Below are 21,041 nucleotides of genomic sequence, written 5' to 3'. Positions count from 1 at the left end.
CTCCCTAAGTTGTCTGATTTGTTAGTATATAATCATTTACAGTAATCTATTATCACACTATGTATTTCTATGTTTATCTGTTGTATTGTTTTCTCTTCTATTTTTTGAGCTTCTCTCTTTCTTTTCTTAGTAAATGCAGTGAAAGCATTGCCAATTTTGCTAATTTTTTTTTTGAAAAATTGGTCATTACTTTTTTTTTAAATTTTATTATGTTATGTTAGTCACCATACAATACATCATTAGTTTTTGATGTGGTGATCCACGATCCATTGTTTTCGTATAACACCCAGTGCTCCATGCAGTACGTGCCCTCCTTAATACCCATCACCGGGCTACCAATCCCCCCTCCCCCCTCCCCTCTAAAGCCCTGTTTGTTCTCAGAGTCCATAATCTCTCATGGTTCATCTCTCCCTCCAATTCCCCAGCCCTCATTTTTCCCTTCCATCTCCTAGTGTCCTCCATGCTATTCCTTATTTTCCACAAATAAGTGAAACCATATGATAATTGACTTTCTCTGCTTGACTTATTTCACTTAGCATAATCTCCTCCAGTCCCATCCATGTTGATGTAAAAGTTGGGTATTCATCCTTTCTGATGGCTGAGTAATATTCCATTGTATGTATGGACCACATCTTCTTTATCCATTCATATGTTGAAGGGCATCTCGGCTCTTTCCACAGTGTGGCTATTGCGGACATTGCTGCTATGAACATTGGGGTGCATATGGCCCTTCTTTTCACTACATCTGTGTCTTTGGGGTAAATACCCAGTAGTGCAATTGCTGGGTCATAGGGTAGCTCTATTTTTAAATTTTTGAGGAACCTCCACACTGTTTTCCAAAGTGGCTGTACCAACTTGCATTCCCACCAACAGTGTAAGAGGGTTCCCCTTTCTCCACAACCTCTCCAACATTTGTTGTTTCCTTCCCTGTCCATTTTTGCCATCCTAACTGGTGTAAGGTGGTATCTCAGTGTGGTTTTGATTTGGATTTCCCTGATGGCTAATGATGAACATTTTTTCATGTGTCTGTTAGCCATTTGTATGTCTTCTTCAGAGAAGTGTCTGTTCATCTCTTCTTGATTTGACTTGATTATTTGTTTTTTGAGTGTTGAATGTGAGAAGTTCTTTATAGATCTTGGATACCAGCCCTTTATCTGTAGTGTCATTTGCAAATGTCTTCTCCCATTCTGTGGGTTGCCTCTTTGTTTTGTTGACTGTTTCCTTTGCTGTGCAGAAGCTTTTTATCTTGATGAAGTCCCAAAAGTTCATTTTTGCTTTTGTTTCACTAGCTTTTGGAGATGTATCTTGAAAGAAGTTGCTGTGGGCGATGTCAAAGAGGTTACTGCCTATGTTCTCCTCTAGGATTTTGATGGATTCCTCTCTCACATTGAGGTCTTTCATCCACTTTGGGTTTATCTTTGTGAATGGTGTTAGAGAATGGTCGAGTTTCATTCTTCTGCATGTGGCTGTCCAATTTTCCCAGCACCATTTACTGAAGAGACTGTCTTTTTTCCATTGCATGTTTTTTCCTGCTTTGTCAAAGATTTTTTGACCATAGAGTTGAGGGTCCATATCTGGGTTCTCTATTCTGTTCCATTGGTCTGTATGTCTGTTTTTGTGCCAGGACCATGCTGTCTTGGTGATCACAGCTTTGTAATATAGCTTGAAATCAGGCAACGTGATGCCCCCAGCTTTGTTTTTCTTTTTCAACATTTCCTTGGCGATTTGGGATCTTTTCCAATTCCATACAAATTTTAGGATTGTTTGTTCCAGCACTTTGAAAAATGTCATTGGAATTTTGATCGGGATGGCATTGAAGGTATAGATTGCTCTGGGTAGCATAGACATTTTAACAATGTTTATTCTTCCGATCCATGAGCATAGAATATTTTTCCATCTTTTTGTGTCTTCTTCAATTTCTTTCATGAGTGTTCTGTGTAGTTCCTAGAGTATAGATCCTTTACCTCTTTGGTTAGGTTTATTCCGAGGTATCTTATGGTTTTTGGTGCTATTGTAAATGGAATTGTTTCTCTAATTTCTCTTTCTACAGTTGCATTGTTAGTGTATAAGAAAGCAACTGATTTCTGTGCATTTATTTTGTATCCTGCCACATTACTGAATTGCTGAATGAGTTCTAGTAATTTGGGGATGGAGTCTTTTGGGTTTTCCACATAAAGTATCATGTCGTCTGTAAAGACAGAGAGTTTGACTTCTTCTTTGCCAATTTGAATACCTTTTATTTCTTTTTGTTGTCTGATTGCTGTTGCTAGTTCTTCTAGTACTATGTTGAACAATAGTGGCGAGAGTTGGCATCCTTGACGTGTTCCTGATCTTAAGGGAAAGGCTCTCAGTTTTTCCCCATTGAGGATGATATTCGCTGTGGGTTTTTCATAGGTGGATTTTATGAACTTGAGGAATGTTCCCTCTATCCCTATACTCTGAAGAGTTTTAATCAGGAAAGGATGTTGTATTTTGTCAAATGCTTTTTCTGCATCAATTGAGAGGACCATATGGTTCTTCTCCCTCCTCTTATTAATGTGTTCTATCACACTGATTGATTTGCGAATGTTGAACCACCCTTGCATCCCGGGGATAAATCCCACTTGGTCGTGGTGGATGATCCTTTTAATGTATTGTTGGATCCTATTAGCTAGGATTTTGTTGAGAATTTTGGAATCCATATTCATCAGAGATATTGGTCTGAAATTCTCCTTTTTGATGGGGTCTTTGCCTGGTTTGGGGATTAAGGTATGCTGGCCTTATAGAATGAGTTTGGAAGTTTTCCTTCTGTTTCTATTTGTTGAAACAGCTTCAGTAGAATAGGTATTATTTCTTCTTTGAATGTTTGGTAGAATTCCCCATGGAATCCATCAGGCCCTGGACTCTTGTTTTTTGGGAGGTTTTTGATCACTGCTTCAATCTCGTTACTGGTTATTGGCCTATTCAGGTTGTCAATTTCTTCCTGTTTCAGTCTTGGCAGCTTATAGGTTTCCAGGAAGGCCACCATTTCAACAGATTGCTCAGTTTATTGGCATATAGTTGTTGATAATAATTTCTAATAATTGTTTCTATTTCCTTGGTGTTAGTCGTGATCTCTCCCATTTCATTCATAATTTTATTAATTTGGGTCCTTTCTCTTTTCTTTGGATAAGTCTGGCCAGTGGTTTATCTATCTTATTAATTCTTTCAAAGAACCAACTTCTAGTTTCGTTGATCTGATTGACTGTGTTTCTGGTTTCTAATTCATTGATCTCTGCTTTACTTTTAATTATTTCTCTTCTAATGCATGGCCTAGACATCGTTTGTTGCTTTTTCTGTAGTTCTTTAACTCTACACTTAGTTGGTGAATTCGGGACTTTTCTATTTTTTTGAGTGAGGCTTGGATGGCAATGTATTTCCCCCTTACGACCGCCTTTGCAGTACCCCATAGGTTTTGGACTGATGTGTTTTCGTTCTCATCGACTTCCATGAATTGTTTAAGTTCTTCTTTGATTTCCTGGTTGACCCAAACATTCTTGAGCAGAGTGGTCTTTAGCTTCCAAGTGTTTGAATTTCTGCCAAATTTTTCTTGTGATTGAGTTAAAGTTTTAAAGCATTGTGGTCTGAGAATATGCAGGGAATAATATCAGTCTTTTGGTATCAGTTGAGACCTGATTTGTGACCCAGTATGTGGTCTATTCTGGAGAAAGTTCCATGTGCACTTGAGAAGAATGAGTATTCTGTTGTTTTAGGGTGGAATGTTCTGTAAATATCTATGAGGTCCATCTGGTCCAATGTATCGTTCAAAGCTCTTGTTTCCTTGTTGATTTTCTGCTTAGATGATCTGTCCATTGCTGAGAGTGGAGTATGGAGGTCTCCTACAATTAACGTATTGTTATCAATATGACTCTTTATTTTGGTTAACAGTTGGCTTATGTAGATGGCTGCTCCCATGTTGGGGGCATAGATATTTACAATTGTTAGATCTTCTTGTTGGATAGACCCTTTAAGAATGATATAGTGTCCTTCTGTGTCTCTTATTACAGACTTTAGTTTAAAATCTAATATGTCTGATATAAGAATTGCTACCCCAGCTTTCTTTTGAGGTCCGCTGGCGTGGAAGATGGATCTCCATCCCTTCACTTTCAGTCTGGATGTATCTTTAGGTTCAAAATGAGTCTCTTGCAGACAGCATATGGATGGGTCCTGTCTTTTTATCCAATCTGCAACCCTGTGCCATTTTATGGGAGCGTTTAGGCCATTCACGTTGAGAGTGATTATTGAAAGATATGAATTTATTGTCATCATGGTGCCTGTGAAGACGTTGTTTTTATAGATTGTCCCTATAAATTTCTGTTGTAGATCACTCTTGGGGTCTTTCTCCTTTTATAGAACCCCCCTTAATATTTCTTGTAGGGCCAGCTTAGTGGTCACATACTCTTTCAGTTTCTGCCAGTTGTGGAAGCTCTGCATCTCTCCATCCATTCTAAATGAAAGCCTTGCTGGATAAAGTATTCTTGGCTGCATGTTCTTCTCATTTAGTACCCTGAATATGTCTTGCCAGGCCTTTCTGGCTTGCCAGGTCTCTGTGGATAGGTCTGCTGTTATTCTGATGTTCCTCCCTCTGTACGTAAGGAATCTCTTCCCCCTAACTGCCCTTAAGATTGCTTCCTTGGTTCTAAGATTTGCAAGTTTTACTATTACATGCTGGGGTGTTGGCCTGTTTTCTTTGATCTTAGGAGGAATCCTCTCTGCCCCTAGGATGTGAATGTTTGTTTCATTCCCCAGATTAGGGAAGTTCTCAGCTACGATTTGCTCAAATACATCTTCTAGTCCTCTCTCTCTTTCCACTCCTTCCGGGATTCCAATTATTCTGACATTGGAACACTTCATGGTGTCACTCATTTCTCTGATTCTAATTTCATGGATTCTGAGTTGTTTTTTCCCTGGCCTCCTCTTTTCCCTTTTTATCTATTATATTTTCTTCCAGGTCGCTTATTCTCTCTTCTGCCTCAGTTACCCTAGCTGTTAGATTATCTAGATTGGATTGGATCTCATTGATAGCATTTTTAAGTTCTGCCAATTCACCTTTTATTTCTGCCCTTAGAGACTCTATGTTGCCATTAATTGATTTCTCCATTCTAGCCATTGTCTTCATAATTGCTAGCCTGAATTTCATCTCTGACATCTTGGTTATATCTGCATCCATTTGTAAATCTGCTGCATAAGTCATAATCTCTGAGTCTTTTCTATTTTGGGGGCTCCTCCTCCTAGTCATTCTGTTGATGGGTGTTTGAGGGAATGTATAGAGTCCAAATTATTGACCAGAACCCAAGCAAGATGCACCTGTTTTCTTGGGACCTTAGGGTTGCTGGCCTCTTGTTTTCCCAGCCTGTCTTCTGTGGGAGGGACCTGCCACGCTGTTACTCAGGCAACCCTGTTTGGGCGGAGTTGCCCTGCACCCCTGTGGTGGGGGATGGGCTCAGTGGGAATAAGTTTTGGGGGCTTGTTCTCTGGCGGCTTTCCCTGGTGGCTTTCCGTGTCTCTTCCGTGAGTCAGTGCAGAAGAGACTTTCCAACCCTTTGCCTCAGAGCAGAGAGACCTCAGTCTGTTCTTCAGTGAGCTCTCCAGGCCACACCGTCTCCGTTTCTGTCCATGCTGCTATAAACTGCAGCGTCCTGGGTTGTACGCCCCTCCACAGCGCCCCCAGTCCTGCCTCCAGGTCGGGGCACGTCTCTGCCCTTTGTGCTTCTAAAACAACCTGCCGCTCCCAGTTCACCTGCGTGACCCCGCTGCTCTGTGTTTCCACCCCAGGGGCTGCCCTAAAGTCCTTTCCCCACCGCTACCATTCTGCAAATCTGTGCCCGGTCCCCAGCGCGCGAGGCTGTCGCTCACCGGCAGTGTAGGATCCCCACGACCAGGCACCCTCCCACTGCCATTTATCCACCCATATCTGCCTGCAGAATCATGGCTCTCCACTTCGTACCTCAAAACCAACCGCCTGTGATATTCTGCTTGTAGACTTCCAGATCTTCTTACATCTCAGGCAGGTTTCGTGGGTGCTCAGAGTGGCCTGGGATATATCCAGCTCAATTCCGGGGACCAGTTGAAATAGGTCCCCTACTCCTCTGCCATCTTTCCTTCCCCCAAAAAAGGGTCATTACTTTCAGTGTTATCTTACTATTAATTCTGGTCTCTGTTTTATTTATTTCTGATTTTTCTTTGTTATTTTCTTACTCTACTAAATTTTGGCTAAGTTTCGTTTTTTTCTAGTTCCTTGTGATGTAATGTTGTTTATTCGAACTTTTTTCTTTTCCTTTCTTTTTAAAGATTTTATTTATTTATTTGACAGAGAAAGAGAGAGATTCAGCGAGAGAGGGAACACAAGCAGGGGCAGAAGGAGAGGGAGAAGCAGGCTTCCCACAGAGGTGGGAGCCCAATGTGGGGCTCGATCCCAGGATGCTGAGATCATGACCTGAGCCATAGACAGATGCTTAACCATCTGAGCCACCCAGGAGCCCTGAACTTTTTTCCTTTTCTTTTTTTTTTTAAGATTTTATTTATTTATGGGCGCCTGGGTGGCTCAGTTGGTTAAGCGACTGCCTTCGGCTCAGGTCATGATCCTGGAGTCCCTGGATCGAGTCCCGCATCGGGCTCCCTGCTCGGCAGGGAGTCTGCTTCTCCCTCTGACCTTCCTCCCTCTCATGCTCTCTGTCTCTCATTCTCTCTGTCAAATAAATAAATAAAATCTTTAAAAAAAAAAAAAAAAAAAAAAAGATTTTATTTATTTATTTGAGAGAGAGAATGAGATAGAGAGCATGAGAGGGGGGAGGGTCAGAGACAGAGGCAGACTCCCTGCTGAGCAGGGAGCCCGACGTGGGACTTGATCCCGGGACTCCAGGATCATGACCTGAGCCGAAGGCAGTCGCTTAACCAACTGAGCCACCCAGGCACCCAACTTTTTTTCTTAATATAAGCATTTATAGAATAAGTTTTACTCTAACATTTGCTTTTGCTGCATCCATAGGTTTTGGAATATTGTGTTTTCTTTTTCTTTTGTTTTGAGACCTATTTTGATTTGCCATTTGATTTCATATTTGGCCCATTGCTTGTTCAATAGTATGTTTTTAATATTTACATATTAAATATTTAATATTTACATTGTAGATTTTCCAGCTTTGTTTTATTGTTGATCTTCAGTTTTGTACCATTGTGGTTGGAAAATATACTTGGTATGATTTCAGTCTTTTAAAATTTATAGTATTTGTTTTATCTCTTTTTATATGATTTAACCAGGGAATTCTTCTGTGTGTACTTGAGGAAAATGTGTATTCTATTTTTCTTGGATGGAATGTTTTATGTATATATCTTTTAGAACCATGTATTCTGAAGTATGCCTCAAGTAAGAAGTGTTCTTGTTGATTTTGCACCTGGATAATGAAATTTGCTGAAAATAAAGTGTAAAAAAACCCAAACCAAAACAAACAAAAAAACCCCCCCAAAACACCAAACTCAGGGAATATGACTCTGTAAACTGTACTCAAACCACTAACCCCCATTGCCTCTATTTTACTGAGCCACATTTTTAATTATTTTTTTCAGGCAGAAATTCAAATAATACCTATTTATTTTACTTCAGAAATAATATCATTAGTCGTCATTCACAAATAGGGAACTAACTCTAAAGTTAGTTTTAGAAATTACATAACGAATAATAGTGCTGTAAGTCTAAGCATAGTTCACAATTGGTTATAATAAATGATATGTCCATCTAATGCAATATGGCACCATAAGATCGACTATTAAATTAAAAACAACAGTTAATATGAATAAGAGTAATGAATGGAAATATGGCTTGAAATTGCCAATGGGATTTTCTCCTGTGAGACTGATCTAAGAATTAGTAGTATATGAACTGAAGTAAAAAGTGAATGACAATCAAAAAAACAAAAAACAAGAAAATAATTAACAAAATGGCAATAAGCACATAATTATCAACAATTACTTTAAATGTAAATGAAATAAATTCTCCAATCAGAAGACATAGAGTGGCTGAACAGATAAAAACAAAAAACAAAAAACAAAAAAACCATCATCTATATGCTGTCCATGAGGCTTATTTTAGATGTAAGGATATATAGACTGAAAGCAAACAGATAGAAAAAGATGTTCCATGCAAATGGAAAACAAAAGAAGGTTGAAATAGCTATACTTATAATAGAAAAAATGGGCTTTAAAACAAAGACTGTAATAAAAGACAAATAAGAGTATTACATAATGATAAAGGGGTCAATTCAACAAATATTTATAAATATTTATGCACCCAACATAGGAGCACCTAAATATATAAAGCAAATATTAACATACTTAAAGAGAGAAATAGACAGCCATACAATAAGAATAGGGGCTTTAATATGCTGCTTACATCAATTCAGACAGAAAATCAATAAGGAAACATTGGCCTTAAATAACACATTACACCAGATGGACTTAACAGATATTTACAGAACATTCCATCCCAAAGCAACAGAATATACATTCTTCTCAAGTGAAAGGACATGAAACATTTTCCAAAATAGATCATATGTTAGGCTGTAAAATGTGTCTCAATAAATTTAAGAGGAATGAAATCATATCAAGCATCTTTTCTGACCATAATGGCATGACACTAAAAATTAATTATATGAAGAAAACTGGAAGATTCACAAATATGTGTAGATTAAACAGCATCTACTGAAAACCTGTGGGTGAAAGAAATCAGAAGAGAAATCAAGTAATACTTTGAGACAAACAAAAATGGAAATGTAGCAACAAAATTTATAGAATGCAATAAAAACAGGTTTTTTTTACAATTAATTAAAAACTTTTTTTTCCCATAAAAAGATTACCCCTTTTAATCAAGGGGTACCTGACTGAGTCAGTAGACCATGTGACTCTTGATCTCAGGGTGGTGAGTTCAAACCCCATGTTGAGAGTAGACTTTACTTTTTTTTTTTTTGATGTAGTGTTCCATGATTCATTGTTTGCTTATAACACCCAGTGCTCCATTCAATACGTGCCCTCCTTAATACCCATCATGGGGTTAACCCCCCATGCCCCTCCCCTCTAAAACCCTCAGTTTGTTTCTCAGAGTCCATAGTCTCTGATGGTTCATCTCCCCCTCTGATTCCCCCCCTTCATTTTTCCCTTCCTACTATTTTTTTTAACAAAAACAGTTCTAAGAAGGAAGTTCATAGCAATAAACGCCTATCTCAAGAAACAAGAAAAGTCTCAAATAAAAAACCTAACTTTACACCTCAAGGAACTAGAAAAAGAACAAAGTCCAAATTACTAGAAGAAAGGAAATAACAAAGATTAGAGCAGAAATAGACCAAAAAGATAAACGACACTAAGAGCTGGTTCTTTGAAAAGATAAATAAAATTGACAACCCTTTAGGTAGACTCACCAAGAAGAAAAGTTTGACTAACAAGTTTCTGAGACACTTTTTCTCATTGCCCTCATCAATCTGGTTTTCCTCCCTCTCACTTTCCCTTCAGTATGTCTTTATGTGCATTCTATATTTACAAATCAATCATCTGCCAAACCATGAGACCCCATTCTTCATTGGATTGAGCTTCCAGTGTCTTTGTGTAGTAGCACAACTACTGTGCCTGATCTTTTGATGCCTTTGCTCTAACAGTTGGTTCTTTCACATTGTGTTACTGAGTTGGCCTTGAGGGAGTTGCCAAGAGATTTGAGAGAAGGAAATCAGGAATCTAGGATTGAGTCAGAGAGCTTGTTTGAGTAGTGGATCCTAATTCCAAAATCCATGAACAGGTACTGAGTCTGTGCTCCTGACTGAGATACTCCAACACTGGGTCAGCCAAGTGGCCCACTATGTCCTCCTGGGTTCAGTGTTCAATAATGATGATCACGAGATCCTGAAATAGGTTAGGACCCTGTTTAGCAGGCAAAATGCTACTATAGATTTGTGGTGCGGTCAGCTTTAAAAAATTGTATATTTTTATTTTTGGATCATAAATATGTTGCACATTTACTATATTCAAATAAAGAAACACATAATAGAAAAAGTAAAATGCATCTATTTTTTATATATTGAAAAAATAGAAATGGAATTTTTGGAAGACTAAATTATATTGGTAAATTGAGGGATTTATGTATCTTTAAAAATATTAAAATGGAAGTTTTCAGGGAAGCACAAAAACATTAGATATCACATTCCAAAAGAAAGTGTTAGACTATTGTGTGAATTTTTCAAAGAAATTGCCAAAAACCATTCACAGAACTCGTAAAATCTCTCATTCACAATAAGGCCATGTAAGTGTTGGGAGATTGAAGATTGCACACGGTAGTAGCAAATAGACCCTGAAATCCCAGGGGTTTAGACAAAATAATTTTCTTGCTCACATGAAGTCCACTGAGGATTGAGTGACTCTCCAGGGCAGCTCCCCTCCAAATACTCATTCAGGGATCCAGCTTGTTTCGATCCTGTGGTTTCACCATCTTAGCATAAGTCCCCCAAGGTCACCATGGCAAAAATAGATAGCTTGGAAGACTCACATCTGCTCCTCCATGCTTCAGGCTGGAAGTGACTGCTTAGAGCCTACAGGCCAGAGTTAGCATTTTTATAGTGACTGAGACATAGGACTCAAACAATGGTAGCTCTTACCATTATAGTTTTTGGACAAGAGCATTTTGAGTGGCTGGATAAGAGTTCAACAGGTATAATTATCATTAATTAAAGTGTTACCCTGTATTTCCATTTTTTTTTACTATTACAAATAGTACATACAGAAAGACATAATATGTCTTTATGTAAATCTTTGTCTTTGTATCTGATTACTTCCTAAAAGTAGATTAGCAGAGTTAAAGGATATGGACATTTAAAAAACTCTTGATTCATATTTCCAAATTCTTTGCTAGAAATGTCAGGCTAATTTATACTACCACCAGCAATGTAAAAACATGCTTAACTTATCAAAATTTCACAAGCAGTAAATGCTACCTTAAACAAATAAATAGGCAACATTGATTCTTGCACATTTGAATTTGGTGCATTTTGTACCTGTCTTATCAGTACATTCACCTGCATAATTGCAATGATCAGAAAATGTAAACCTCAGAATAAAGAGTCCATAAGTATCTTTTCCAGCCATGAATTTCCCATGCTTAGCCCAGTGTCTTGCACATAGTTGGAACATAATAAACATTTGTTATAACATTACAGGTGAAAAGTCTATCTATAGTACTTTAACTTGTGCTTTTTTATTATTGATCTTGGTTTTTTTCATGTTTATTATCCAGTTGAATTTCTTCTTTGACTTTTCTTAGTTCCTTTACCATTTTTGTATTGATGTTATGTGGTTTTTTTCGCCGATTGGTAAATGTTCTTGAAATAATAATGATATTAGTCCGTTATCACGTTTTTTTTCCAAATATATCCCAGATTTATCTTTTAATTATATGAGGTCTTTAATAAACAATTTTTTAAAAGTATGTGTCAAATCTCTCAATATTTGTTTCTAATAGCAGGAATTCTATTCTAGGGGAATAGAATGTTTCCATGAGGAGACTCCCTCTCTCCTTCCCCCTTCACTTCCCATCAAGGGCGGGGTGGAGAAGGACATAAGCTGGTGAAATGCTGAGCTCTCATCCTCTCTGGACTCAATTCTCAAGGAAGTTTGATCACCGAACTCCCCTGAAGCTCACAGGCACAGCTTTTGAACCTGCAGGAAAGTCTCAGCTTGAGCAGTCTGCCAGTGATTAGGTGGTTAAGATGAATTCTGGAAGATAATAGAGTCTGACTTGATGAGATATAAGCTTTGTTCCCCAATAAGCCTTCACAATTATGATCTGATTCCCACGTTTCTTCTGAATCGGTTCTAAACTTGGAGCACAGAGAGAATATAATGGTCCCTCAGTGAACCCCCTCAGTTTCACTTGTGCTTTGTTCAATTGTTTGTATGTTCGAAGGTCTTTCCTATCTAAGACTGAATGAATATTTGCCAATGTTTTCCACTCGGATTTCTATAGTTTATTTTTAAATGTTTCTCATAAAATTTAATTTTAAAGTAAGATGCAGAAGTCATTAGCATGACTGCAGAATGTTTGGTAAATATAGAAAATCATTAAGAGAAAAATGAAAACCATACTTAATTTTTATACTGTGTATCTTCTATTTCCAAAATTATTGACATGTATTCTTTTGTAGACTTAACTACATTTAATCGGTTTCAGTGTTTTCTGTTAATTCTTTTACATTAGGACTTCCTTCTTCTTGAATTTTTATTTTTGATTTATCTCTTGTTGAATAGAATAGAATATACATGGAATATACCTTCACAGTGTGCTTTCTGGAGCTTGCCTGCGTAAGAGCGTCTCTGTTGCTTCATGTAGGAGCCAGAACTTTGCTCGATAGCATTGCTCTCAGTTCTCAGCTTCACAGCATTCCGCTCTTTCCCCTCCCCTCGAGCCCCATGAACTTTCCTTCTTTTTCTTTTGTGGCATTTACTGTTGCAAGGGAGAAAACTGAGTCCTAATTTTTGTTACAATGCAGGCAATCTGTGCCTTTCTCTTTGAACGCAGGTAGGAGTCTGCCTTCATCGAAGTCATTCAAAAAATTACCAAGAATTTGTCTAGTTATGGATCTTTCTTACTAATTTATGACTGAAGCATGAAGGGCTATTTCAATCTGCACATTCTGAGGGTTTTCTTAGGGTCTGGAAAGTTTTCTTAAAATGTCTTTGGTTATCGTCTTTGTTTCGGTTACTACTGTGTACTCTTCCTCAGGAACTTCTATATTTACTACTTCTACTTCTCATTGCTTCTATCTCAGTCTTTCCCCTGCACTCTGCAAGTGTTTGAAGCTTGTCCTCAACATCACTGATTCAACTAGAAAGTTGGGTCAGTTCTGCTCTTTACTTTTTCCACTCCGTATTTTAATTCTACCAACTCATCTTAACGAAAGCATTCCTTACTTCATCTAGGGCTCATTCTCAACTCATTTGGTTCTATCCTTAGGCTTTTCTGTCTTCTACCTGTATCTTTCTGAAGATAACAAGCATTTTCCTAAAATGATCACTTTTACTAGTTTGTTCTTTACCTGAGTCTTCAGATAAATGCCATGTTTTCATTGAATTTCCTACACCTCCCATTTAGGACCAGTCTATTTAGTCTTGGTTTTTATTTTATTTTTATTTTTTTAAAGATTTTATTTATTTCATGAGTGTCAGAGAGAAAGGGAGGGGCCAAGGGAGAAGCAGGCTCTGAAGAGCAGGGAGTCCAATGCAGGACTTGATCCCAGGACCCTAGGATCACAACTTGAGCTGAAGGCAGATGCTTAACAGACTGAGCCACCCTAGTCTTGCTTTTTAAAGGTAAGCAGAATGGACAGTCTGCCTTTGCCTTTCTCTGTACTGGCCACTTAGTGCTGGTAGAATCCCCCTACTTCCACCTATAGTTGGGGGGCAATCAGTAGGAACAGCACTGCATTCAATTTCAGTGTCTAGCAGGCATTCCCCTAGGACTGAGATTTTATCCACTCTTACTTTAACTCCATGGTTCTCTTCTATTTTGGTCAGTTCTTGAAAACATCTAGTCTTTGGGGTTGGATCTTCTTTTGAAGCTTATCATCTTGCTCATGGTCCTATCTTTGTCCTAGTTATTCGAGGACAGGACTTCTATGCCTAACACTTCTATGCCAAGTCTCTTTATGTTAATTTATGTTCTGTTATGCAGAACTTAAAGATTTAAAGTGTAAGGATTTGTTTGCCTAGGACTCATCTTTGCAGGCTAGTTTCCTAGAAAAGAAGATGGACTTCAGCAAAGATGAAACTATTCACCTTAAGTGCTTTTAAGGCAATCAATTCTATCTATTGCAGGGGAGAGACTGGTGATGTCCAACTCTGAATGCCTGTGTGGCAAATCTTGCTATTTTTATGCCATATCCTATGGCTGCAACCATAAGACAGAGACCTCAGCCCCCACCCCTCTTTCTTCTCCCCCTCTGCTAATCATACAGGGGAGGGGCTGTGCTACATCAAATCACGAATGCTGAGCTGGCAGGGTAAATCTTGTATGAAGGCTCTGCCATGTCATGTTGCTATTGTGTCTGTCCCCGGTCACACCAGGGGTGTGATCATACTTCCCTAAATATACAGCATCCAATGAAAGGGCAATGGGCAACCAGCGCACCTGCTACTGCTCCTGTCTCTGTGAGTTCTTTCAGAGCAGTGCTGCTCCAGCAGGCCTGCTGTGAGTGCTGCTGACCAATTACCTCGTTAGCATGGCAGTTGTCCCAGCAAACTGGGCATCTGTCCAGCTCCATACCATGGCCTTCCGGAAGCAAGTCAGAGTACTGGAAATAAATCAAAGACCAAGATTGGAATGGGAAGAGTCTGCTGGTGGTGTTGTGGCCAGCCTTCAGGAAAGCCAATGCGTGACTATGAAAAATCCTTTGAAAAATCCTAAGTAGTGAGACACCTATGGGGTTAAGACTCTCAGTAATAGAATTCCTTGTTTCTTTTTGTGTGTGTGATATTGGAGAGAGTTGCCTTGCATGGGGTGGATCTTCACTGAGAGGAAAGCTGAACCACTGTCCCCATTAAAATTCATGCAAAAAAAAAATGAAAAGGGATGTCTTCTCTGTGATCACTAAAAATGGGTGAAATGTATTAGGGAGAAGTGCTGACCTAATATCAGCAAGACAAGGATAAGTGAGCTCCTGAATTCTAACTCCTTTTCATGAGATCAAGATGGTAAGGGGATGGTCCCTTACAGTGGTATCTGTTGCTAGATCAGGGTATGGCTCCAGAACCCTGTATCAGGGGAGGGTGAAAGCCACTCTAGAGTGTCTTCACACTACCCTGTTCCTGGTGCCTTCTGGCCCCTGGTGAACTGTACTGAGATACACTACCTAGAATCTGTCCACGGAGCTGAGTGTCAACAGTAACTCTGGGACTTGAACTGGGCAAGCCAACCAGGACAACTCCTTTCTTCAGAAGTTCCCCTGTCATTGGGAGAGCTTGGGCTAATGCTGTAGAACTTGGTTAGCCATTACTCAATTCCTGCACTAACATCACAGATGATGGCCTCCTGAACTAGAAGATGTGCATGGCCTAAGCCCTTCCTACACTGGTCTTCCTCTGCCTGTTTTCAGTGACCATGATCAGCACTCCAGGGTTGTCACCCAACATCTATTCCTAATCATCCTCCTGTCTTCCCATAGCAAAGTTTAGACTCAAAGCTCTTATGGGCTGAAAGGGAAAGGGTTGCTGCCAATGAAAGATGATATTTACAAGCCATGCTTGTATTGGAAGTACCAATTCCAACTGGAATTGGAAGAGGAGGAACAGGACAAAGAGGTAGACAGAAATTAAGGGTTAACTTGCTCAAGACTGATCCCTCCAGGCTAGCCTTTCAGAAGAGATTGGCCTTCTGTAAGGCTCTATAGAAACCAGCTAGACTCAGTGCTAAATCCACTAATCTGGTCAAAAGCAAGGCTGGGACCCAGATCCTAAATCACTGGAATTGGGGAAGGGGGAAAATTGTTGGTATTTGCTCAACTATGAATGCTGATGTGGTCAATTCTGTCCGAGTTTGCTATCCCCACCCCAATCCTGACAGAATCACAAATGCAAGGCTTGGTCCCCAGCATGGCCCCAACCACTAATGATGATCTGGCAGAAGAGTACTGAAGGGATGGCTCTGCCATGTCAAATGCCACTGTTGTCCTGGCCCCAGATCATCCTAGGGGAGGAGCCAGGGTTTCCCTAATCATGTCTCTCAAGAAACCCTTTCTCCCAGCATCTGACATCTGGCCCTGCTCTAGAATGTATGGGCACATCTCCTACTAACCTAGTGTCTGAGAGCTTTCTCCAATGCTTCACAGAAGTGGTGTGAATGCTGCTTGTCCATTTGCCCTTATAAATAGGTCACAATTCTGAAAGAAGATACAGCCGCTGATTTGTTACAAGTATTTGTCATTACATGACTACTCATGCCTGTTACCCCAGATTTAGTCTGAAGATATGTGACATCAAGAATGAGACTGTCAGCCCTTTAGTCAATGAAAATCAGGCCACATTGTGTACTAGGGTCTCATCTTTAACAGCAGTGGGAACTAGAACCTGTGCTCAACTCTGGTCAGGGGGCTCTGGGTGAGGCTCTAGTCACACATGTGCCAGTGGGCTGCACACTGGCCCTGACTGCACCCAGGTGCCCAGTCCCTGTGACTATGGCTTCTGCCCATGTTCATTTGCTCTATAGTTCCCTGAGGGTTCTGGAGCCATGCCCTGGACTACAGCCTGCTTGGTTGGGTCCTGACAACCTGCCCTTTGCCATCTGCCGGCTGGTATCCTGCTTTAACCTGAATGGGCACCCCTGCCCCTTAGCACAGCTGCTGCCTAGCTGTTGCTGTGGGGCCTCCATTTGCTTGTCTGGACCAATCAGTTCAGATTTGCGGAAGCTACACCTCCATCACCTCAGGGGGAGCTCTACAGCCAGGTGAGTTCCCACTGCACTCTAGCCACATATTCTAAGTAGTCCTAGTTTTACCCTGCTCATGACAATTCTACCCAGATTACAAAAACTGCACAGATGCTTTTCACCATTTGCAAAACACATCAACACTCAAAGTCAATGTCTGGAATTTTCAGCAACACCAACTCAGTCATTTTATTCATCAGGCAATCAAAGCATGCCCTTAGGGTCTATGAACTGATTAAGGGCATAGAAAAATATTTTGGACCTGACAAAAAGTGGTCGCAAAACAAAAAATACAATCTAACTAAAAAATAATTTCATAGCCAAAATATTCTATTTGTTGTGAAATATGGGTGCATTTTATCATCTTGTAGAGTGGGCCACAAAAATGGGAGCACACCAAGGACCTGCAAATGTAATCTCACAGCGGCCCCACCCTCACATTTCCCAAACTCAGCCTCGTCCTCAGTCACTGAAATAACATGGGCAACCATGGTACCTGGTCGCTGAGTAAATGAATAGATAAATGAATAAAGAAAGGTAGCAATGAATAAATTCTCCAACAGAAATTCCTTCAGAGATTTTAAAAAATCAGGGGGGGAAACTGGAAGTTGTTGTTTAATGGGTATTGAGTTTCAGTTTTGCAAGATGAAAAAGTTCTGAAGACAGATTGCACAACAATGTGAATATAAGAAATACTACTGAACTGTACTCTTAGATGTTCAGATGGCAAACTTTGTTAGGCATTTTTTTTCTGCAATAATTTTTTGAATCAAACTAAATCTTAAAAATCACAATTAAACTTTATAGAAAAATTCAGAATATACCTATGATAGCTATTTGAATCCCACTGGGCCACTCTTACATTTTCATCAATGTAGCCCTGACTTCTTCAGCCTTATTTTCATATATTATTTCTTATTTCTTTGGACCAGTAATGGACAATTCAATTATCTGATTTCTTACTGAAGGTGACAGAAAATTACAGAAATGAAACAAAACAAAAAACAGTTTTTATTCTACTCAATCGGGGGGGATTTCCTAGAGTAGAGAACAAAAAGGTGCTAAATTATGTTCTAATATATAATTTTCATAATTAGCACATCATGAAAGTAAAGCAATCTTTTGTTTGCACAGAGCAGTGACTATAGGCTCTGAAGCTAGCTGACTATTCAACACAAGCTTCACTACTACCCAGCTTAATCTCTTTGTGACAGTTTTCTCATCCTCAATGTGAAGATAATAATTTTTAAAAGCTTAAACAAGTATCTACCTTACCTATGAAATGAGAATATGTTTTAAAAGCTTAAGCAAGAATTTTACCTTCCTTAAGAATTTATCCCATTTTTTAAAAGACTTATTTATTTATTTGAGAGAGAGCGTGAGCATGAGCAGGAGGGGCAGAGGGAGAAAGAACTCAAGCAGACTCCATGCTGAACACAGAACTGGACGTGGGGTTCGATCTTACAACCCTGAAATCACCACCTGAGCTGAATGAAACCAAGAGTAGGATGCTTAACCACCTGCGCCACTGAGCCGCCCAAGAATTTATCCCATTTTTACAAATTGAAAGACAAAACTCTACTTTTAACAATAGGCTAAATGTTTTAACAAATAACTTGTCAAATTATAGTGATATTATCTTTTCCTTACCGTGAATATATAGAAGCTTAAACCCAAACTCTGAATGCTGCCGTGTCCCTATTTTACTTTTCCACTCTGAGTTCTTGCCACCACTCAGAAACACACTTTCTGCTTTAAAAAGGTTACTCCTCCTACCAGGTCCTCTAATGATGCTTTAGCTTTTATGCTTTAGTAGCTCCCTCTGACAGAATATATTCTTGTTTCCTTACCTGCCTAAATTCTACCCATCTTCCAAGTCCCTCACCAGTCCCTGCTGATTCCATTATGCCTTCCTTGAATCTAGTCTGTATGATCTCTCACTTCTCTGAATTTTTCTGGTATTCCTGAAAATGGTCCTCAAGATGGCCCTGGAACCAACCCTCTACCACCTCCTAGCACCTACCATGTTGTAGATTACAATGTTTAATTTCCTGAAGCACAAAAACCTTTTTGTTTGTTTCTTTTCTTTTCTTTTTTTTTTTTTTACCTTTATCAAAGCCCTATGAAGTCCTAGCCACACATTAATAAATATTTTCTAATTTAACTATTTGGCCAAAGTCAAAACTTTTGTGGAAAATGAGACAGTTTTTTGAGAAAAGACATAGCATCCTTCATGCTATCTTTTCATATATTTTCTTTGCATCTTATCTACCCACCATTCCTTCCATAAATAATTTTAATTCTTAAGTTTTTATTTGCATTCTTTAGTAAACCACCACACAAAATATGTTTTTGATGCTATTTGTTGTTGTTTTAGACTTTGGCTTGTCTTAAGGTAACATATCATTATGAAGTTTCTTTTAAAGGACCTTTCCTTCAGAAAGTGCTATAAAATCATGATGGGGTGATATCTAAATTATAGAGATATTTTTGTAGGGGACATAGAGGCACTAGGAAAATCATGAAGTATGCCTTCCTTTTTCCCCATTTTCATACATGAGAAATCAAGTTAAAATGAACAGAGGACTGTAAGAAAGAAAAAAAATTCAAAGCTGTACAGCATGTGGCACTGACCGATATGTGTGGAGGGGTACGGGAGGATGCTTTCTCTTTGTGATGATGCTGCTGGGAACTCCAGCCTGAGTGCTTGGGTGGACATATGACTGCAAGGAAACTTACGGGGAGTCCATAAGTCATACACCTTTGCTTTTTAATCTCAATAACTTACATTCTTATTCTAATGCCTCAGGTCTTTTTCTCAATTCCCACGTACTTTCTGGTTGCATGGACTCTGAATCCTCCAGAGCAACGAGGACAGCCTGACAAATGACCACTCACCATCTTCCTCGAAGAGAAGTCCCATGTGCGCATGCGCCTCGGCTTCTTTCTTCCCACCGTCAATTTTGATCAGTTGAGCAATCTTAAAACATCGTTCGTAGAAGTAGTTCCTTACCCATTTGTCTTCAGAATTATTGAAGTAACAGGCCAGTGCATACAAGTTATTATAGACACCTTCGAAGTATTCTTCAAAGAAAAACATAAACTGCATTAGAAAAATGTTTCACAGCATGTCCCTTCAAATGGCAAACCAACATAGTGACATATTTTTTACTTAAAAACATCATTAGCTATTTTTAAAAATGGAATGCAAAATTCAGCTACTGTATTTTAACCACTAAAACACTTACGTTAAAGGATGTGCACATACAAAAAGCAGCAAAAATCTTTTTGAAAACTTAGAACATGTTAGAAATTGACATATTCTTTGGTTGAAACACTAGACTTTATATAAGACTCAAGTCAGGATAATATGTACTAGAACTGTTCTCAGTTCTTGTGGAAGAAATGAGAATGTGTTATCATCAAGTACTTTTCCCATCAAAGATTTGAAGAGATTTAGAGATTCAAGAGAAAGCAATGTTCCTAACCATCGCAAAAAAAAAAAAAAAAATTAATGAAGAAAGCAGATAAGATATGAAAATAGCAAAGTATTTTTACCCAGAAGGAAAAACAATCATGAGCTTATCAATATAACAAATAATGGTTGGGATGACCCTATAAGGTCCATATACTTTCTGCAATATTTCCAGTGATACAAGTTACTAGCAATGTTAACAAAGAGTGGATTTCTATTTTCTGAGTATCCTTTTCTGCTGCAAATGCAGTAATACTAGTCATCCTTCTCACTCAGACAGTTATTAGTTTATTGGTTGTTAGTTTTTAAACCCTCCCTTTTTTCCTAAAGTGGCACCTGACCTATTTGTACACAAAAAGTGCATTAATAAATTGTGAATCAATCTTATAAACCCCACTGCAATCAATCATAAACTTGGACAAAAATGTGTGTGTTAATAAATTGTGCCTCAGTCCTGTAAACTCCACTCTATTGGTGAATAGGAACAAATTAATAATCTTTACATCTTTTTGCATCTGTGCTGAAAGCACAGTTGTAGACACGTGGTAACCTCTGGATTACCCTTCCAAGGCTTTTTTATAACAATCATTATCTATTAGAATTCACTGATACCAATTATTATTATTATTATTATTATTTGAGTCAACTCAAATATTCCTGAAAGGATTACAATTATGAAAAATATTTATACATTGCCCACTAGTATTCCTGTAAGATTAAAATCAAAAGGCCCAGAAAAAAATGAAACAAGGTTGATACAACAAAAGGCAATTTTCAATAACTGTACATAAGTCACTCTAATGTTTCAAAAGAAATTTCTAAAACTTATGTCATTCCTTTACATCTGCTGCTTCATAATTTCATAGGAAATTAAGATTTATCTCAAAATAAGCATTATACCTAAACATTAAAGTAAAGAAGAAAAAAAAAAAAAGGTCTCCCTGTCTCCCTATTTTTGAATATTTTTTGAAGGAGCTGGGGATTCTGGAGAGCCATTCTGCTTTTAAGGTTACTCAAAATAGGCAAGAGCTTAGGTGAAAAGCAGTAAGTAACGGGAGTTATTTACTTAAAACAAATACTCTCAGAACTGACTTCTCTTAT

The 21,041-nt window shown here is 38.7% G+C and overlaps 1 protein-coding gene across 1 annotated transcript in view; it reads right to left on the bottom strand.

Annotated features, from left to right (window-relative positions):
• Positions 1 to 21,041, bottom strand: part of TTC29 (tetratricopeptide repeat domain 29) — a 171,120-nt gene that overhangs the window by 110,222 nt on the left and 39,857 nt on the right. Inside the window, exon 4 of the mRNA XM_044913078.1 lies at positions 19,364 to 19,549. Within this exon, the coding sequence (XP_044769013.1) occupies positions 19,364 to 19,549 (186 nt within the window). The remainder of the gene's footprint in view (positions 1 to 19,363; positions 19,550 to 21,041) is intronic.

This window comes from Neomonachus schauinslandi, chromosome 2 (genome assembly GCF_002201575.2).
Source record: "Neomonachus schauinslandi chromosome 2, ASM220157v2, whole genome shotgun sequence".
Taxonomy (NCBI): Eukaryota; Metazoa; Chordata; class Mammalia; order Carnivora; family Phocidae; genus Neomonachus; species Neomonachus schauinslandi.
This window is presented reverse-complemented; position numbering and strand designations above follow the sequence as displayed.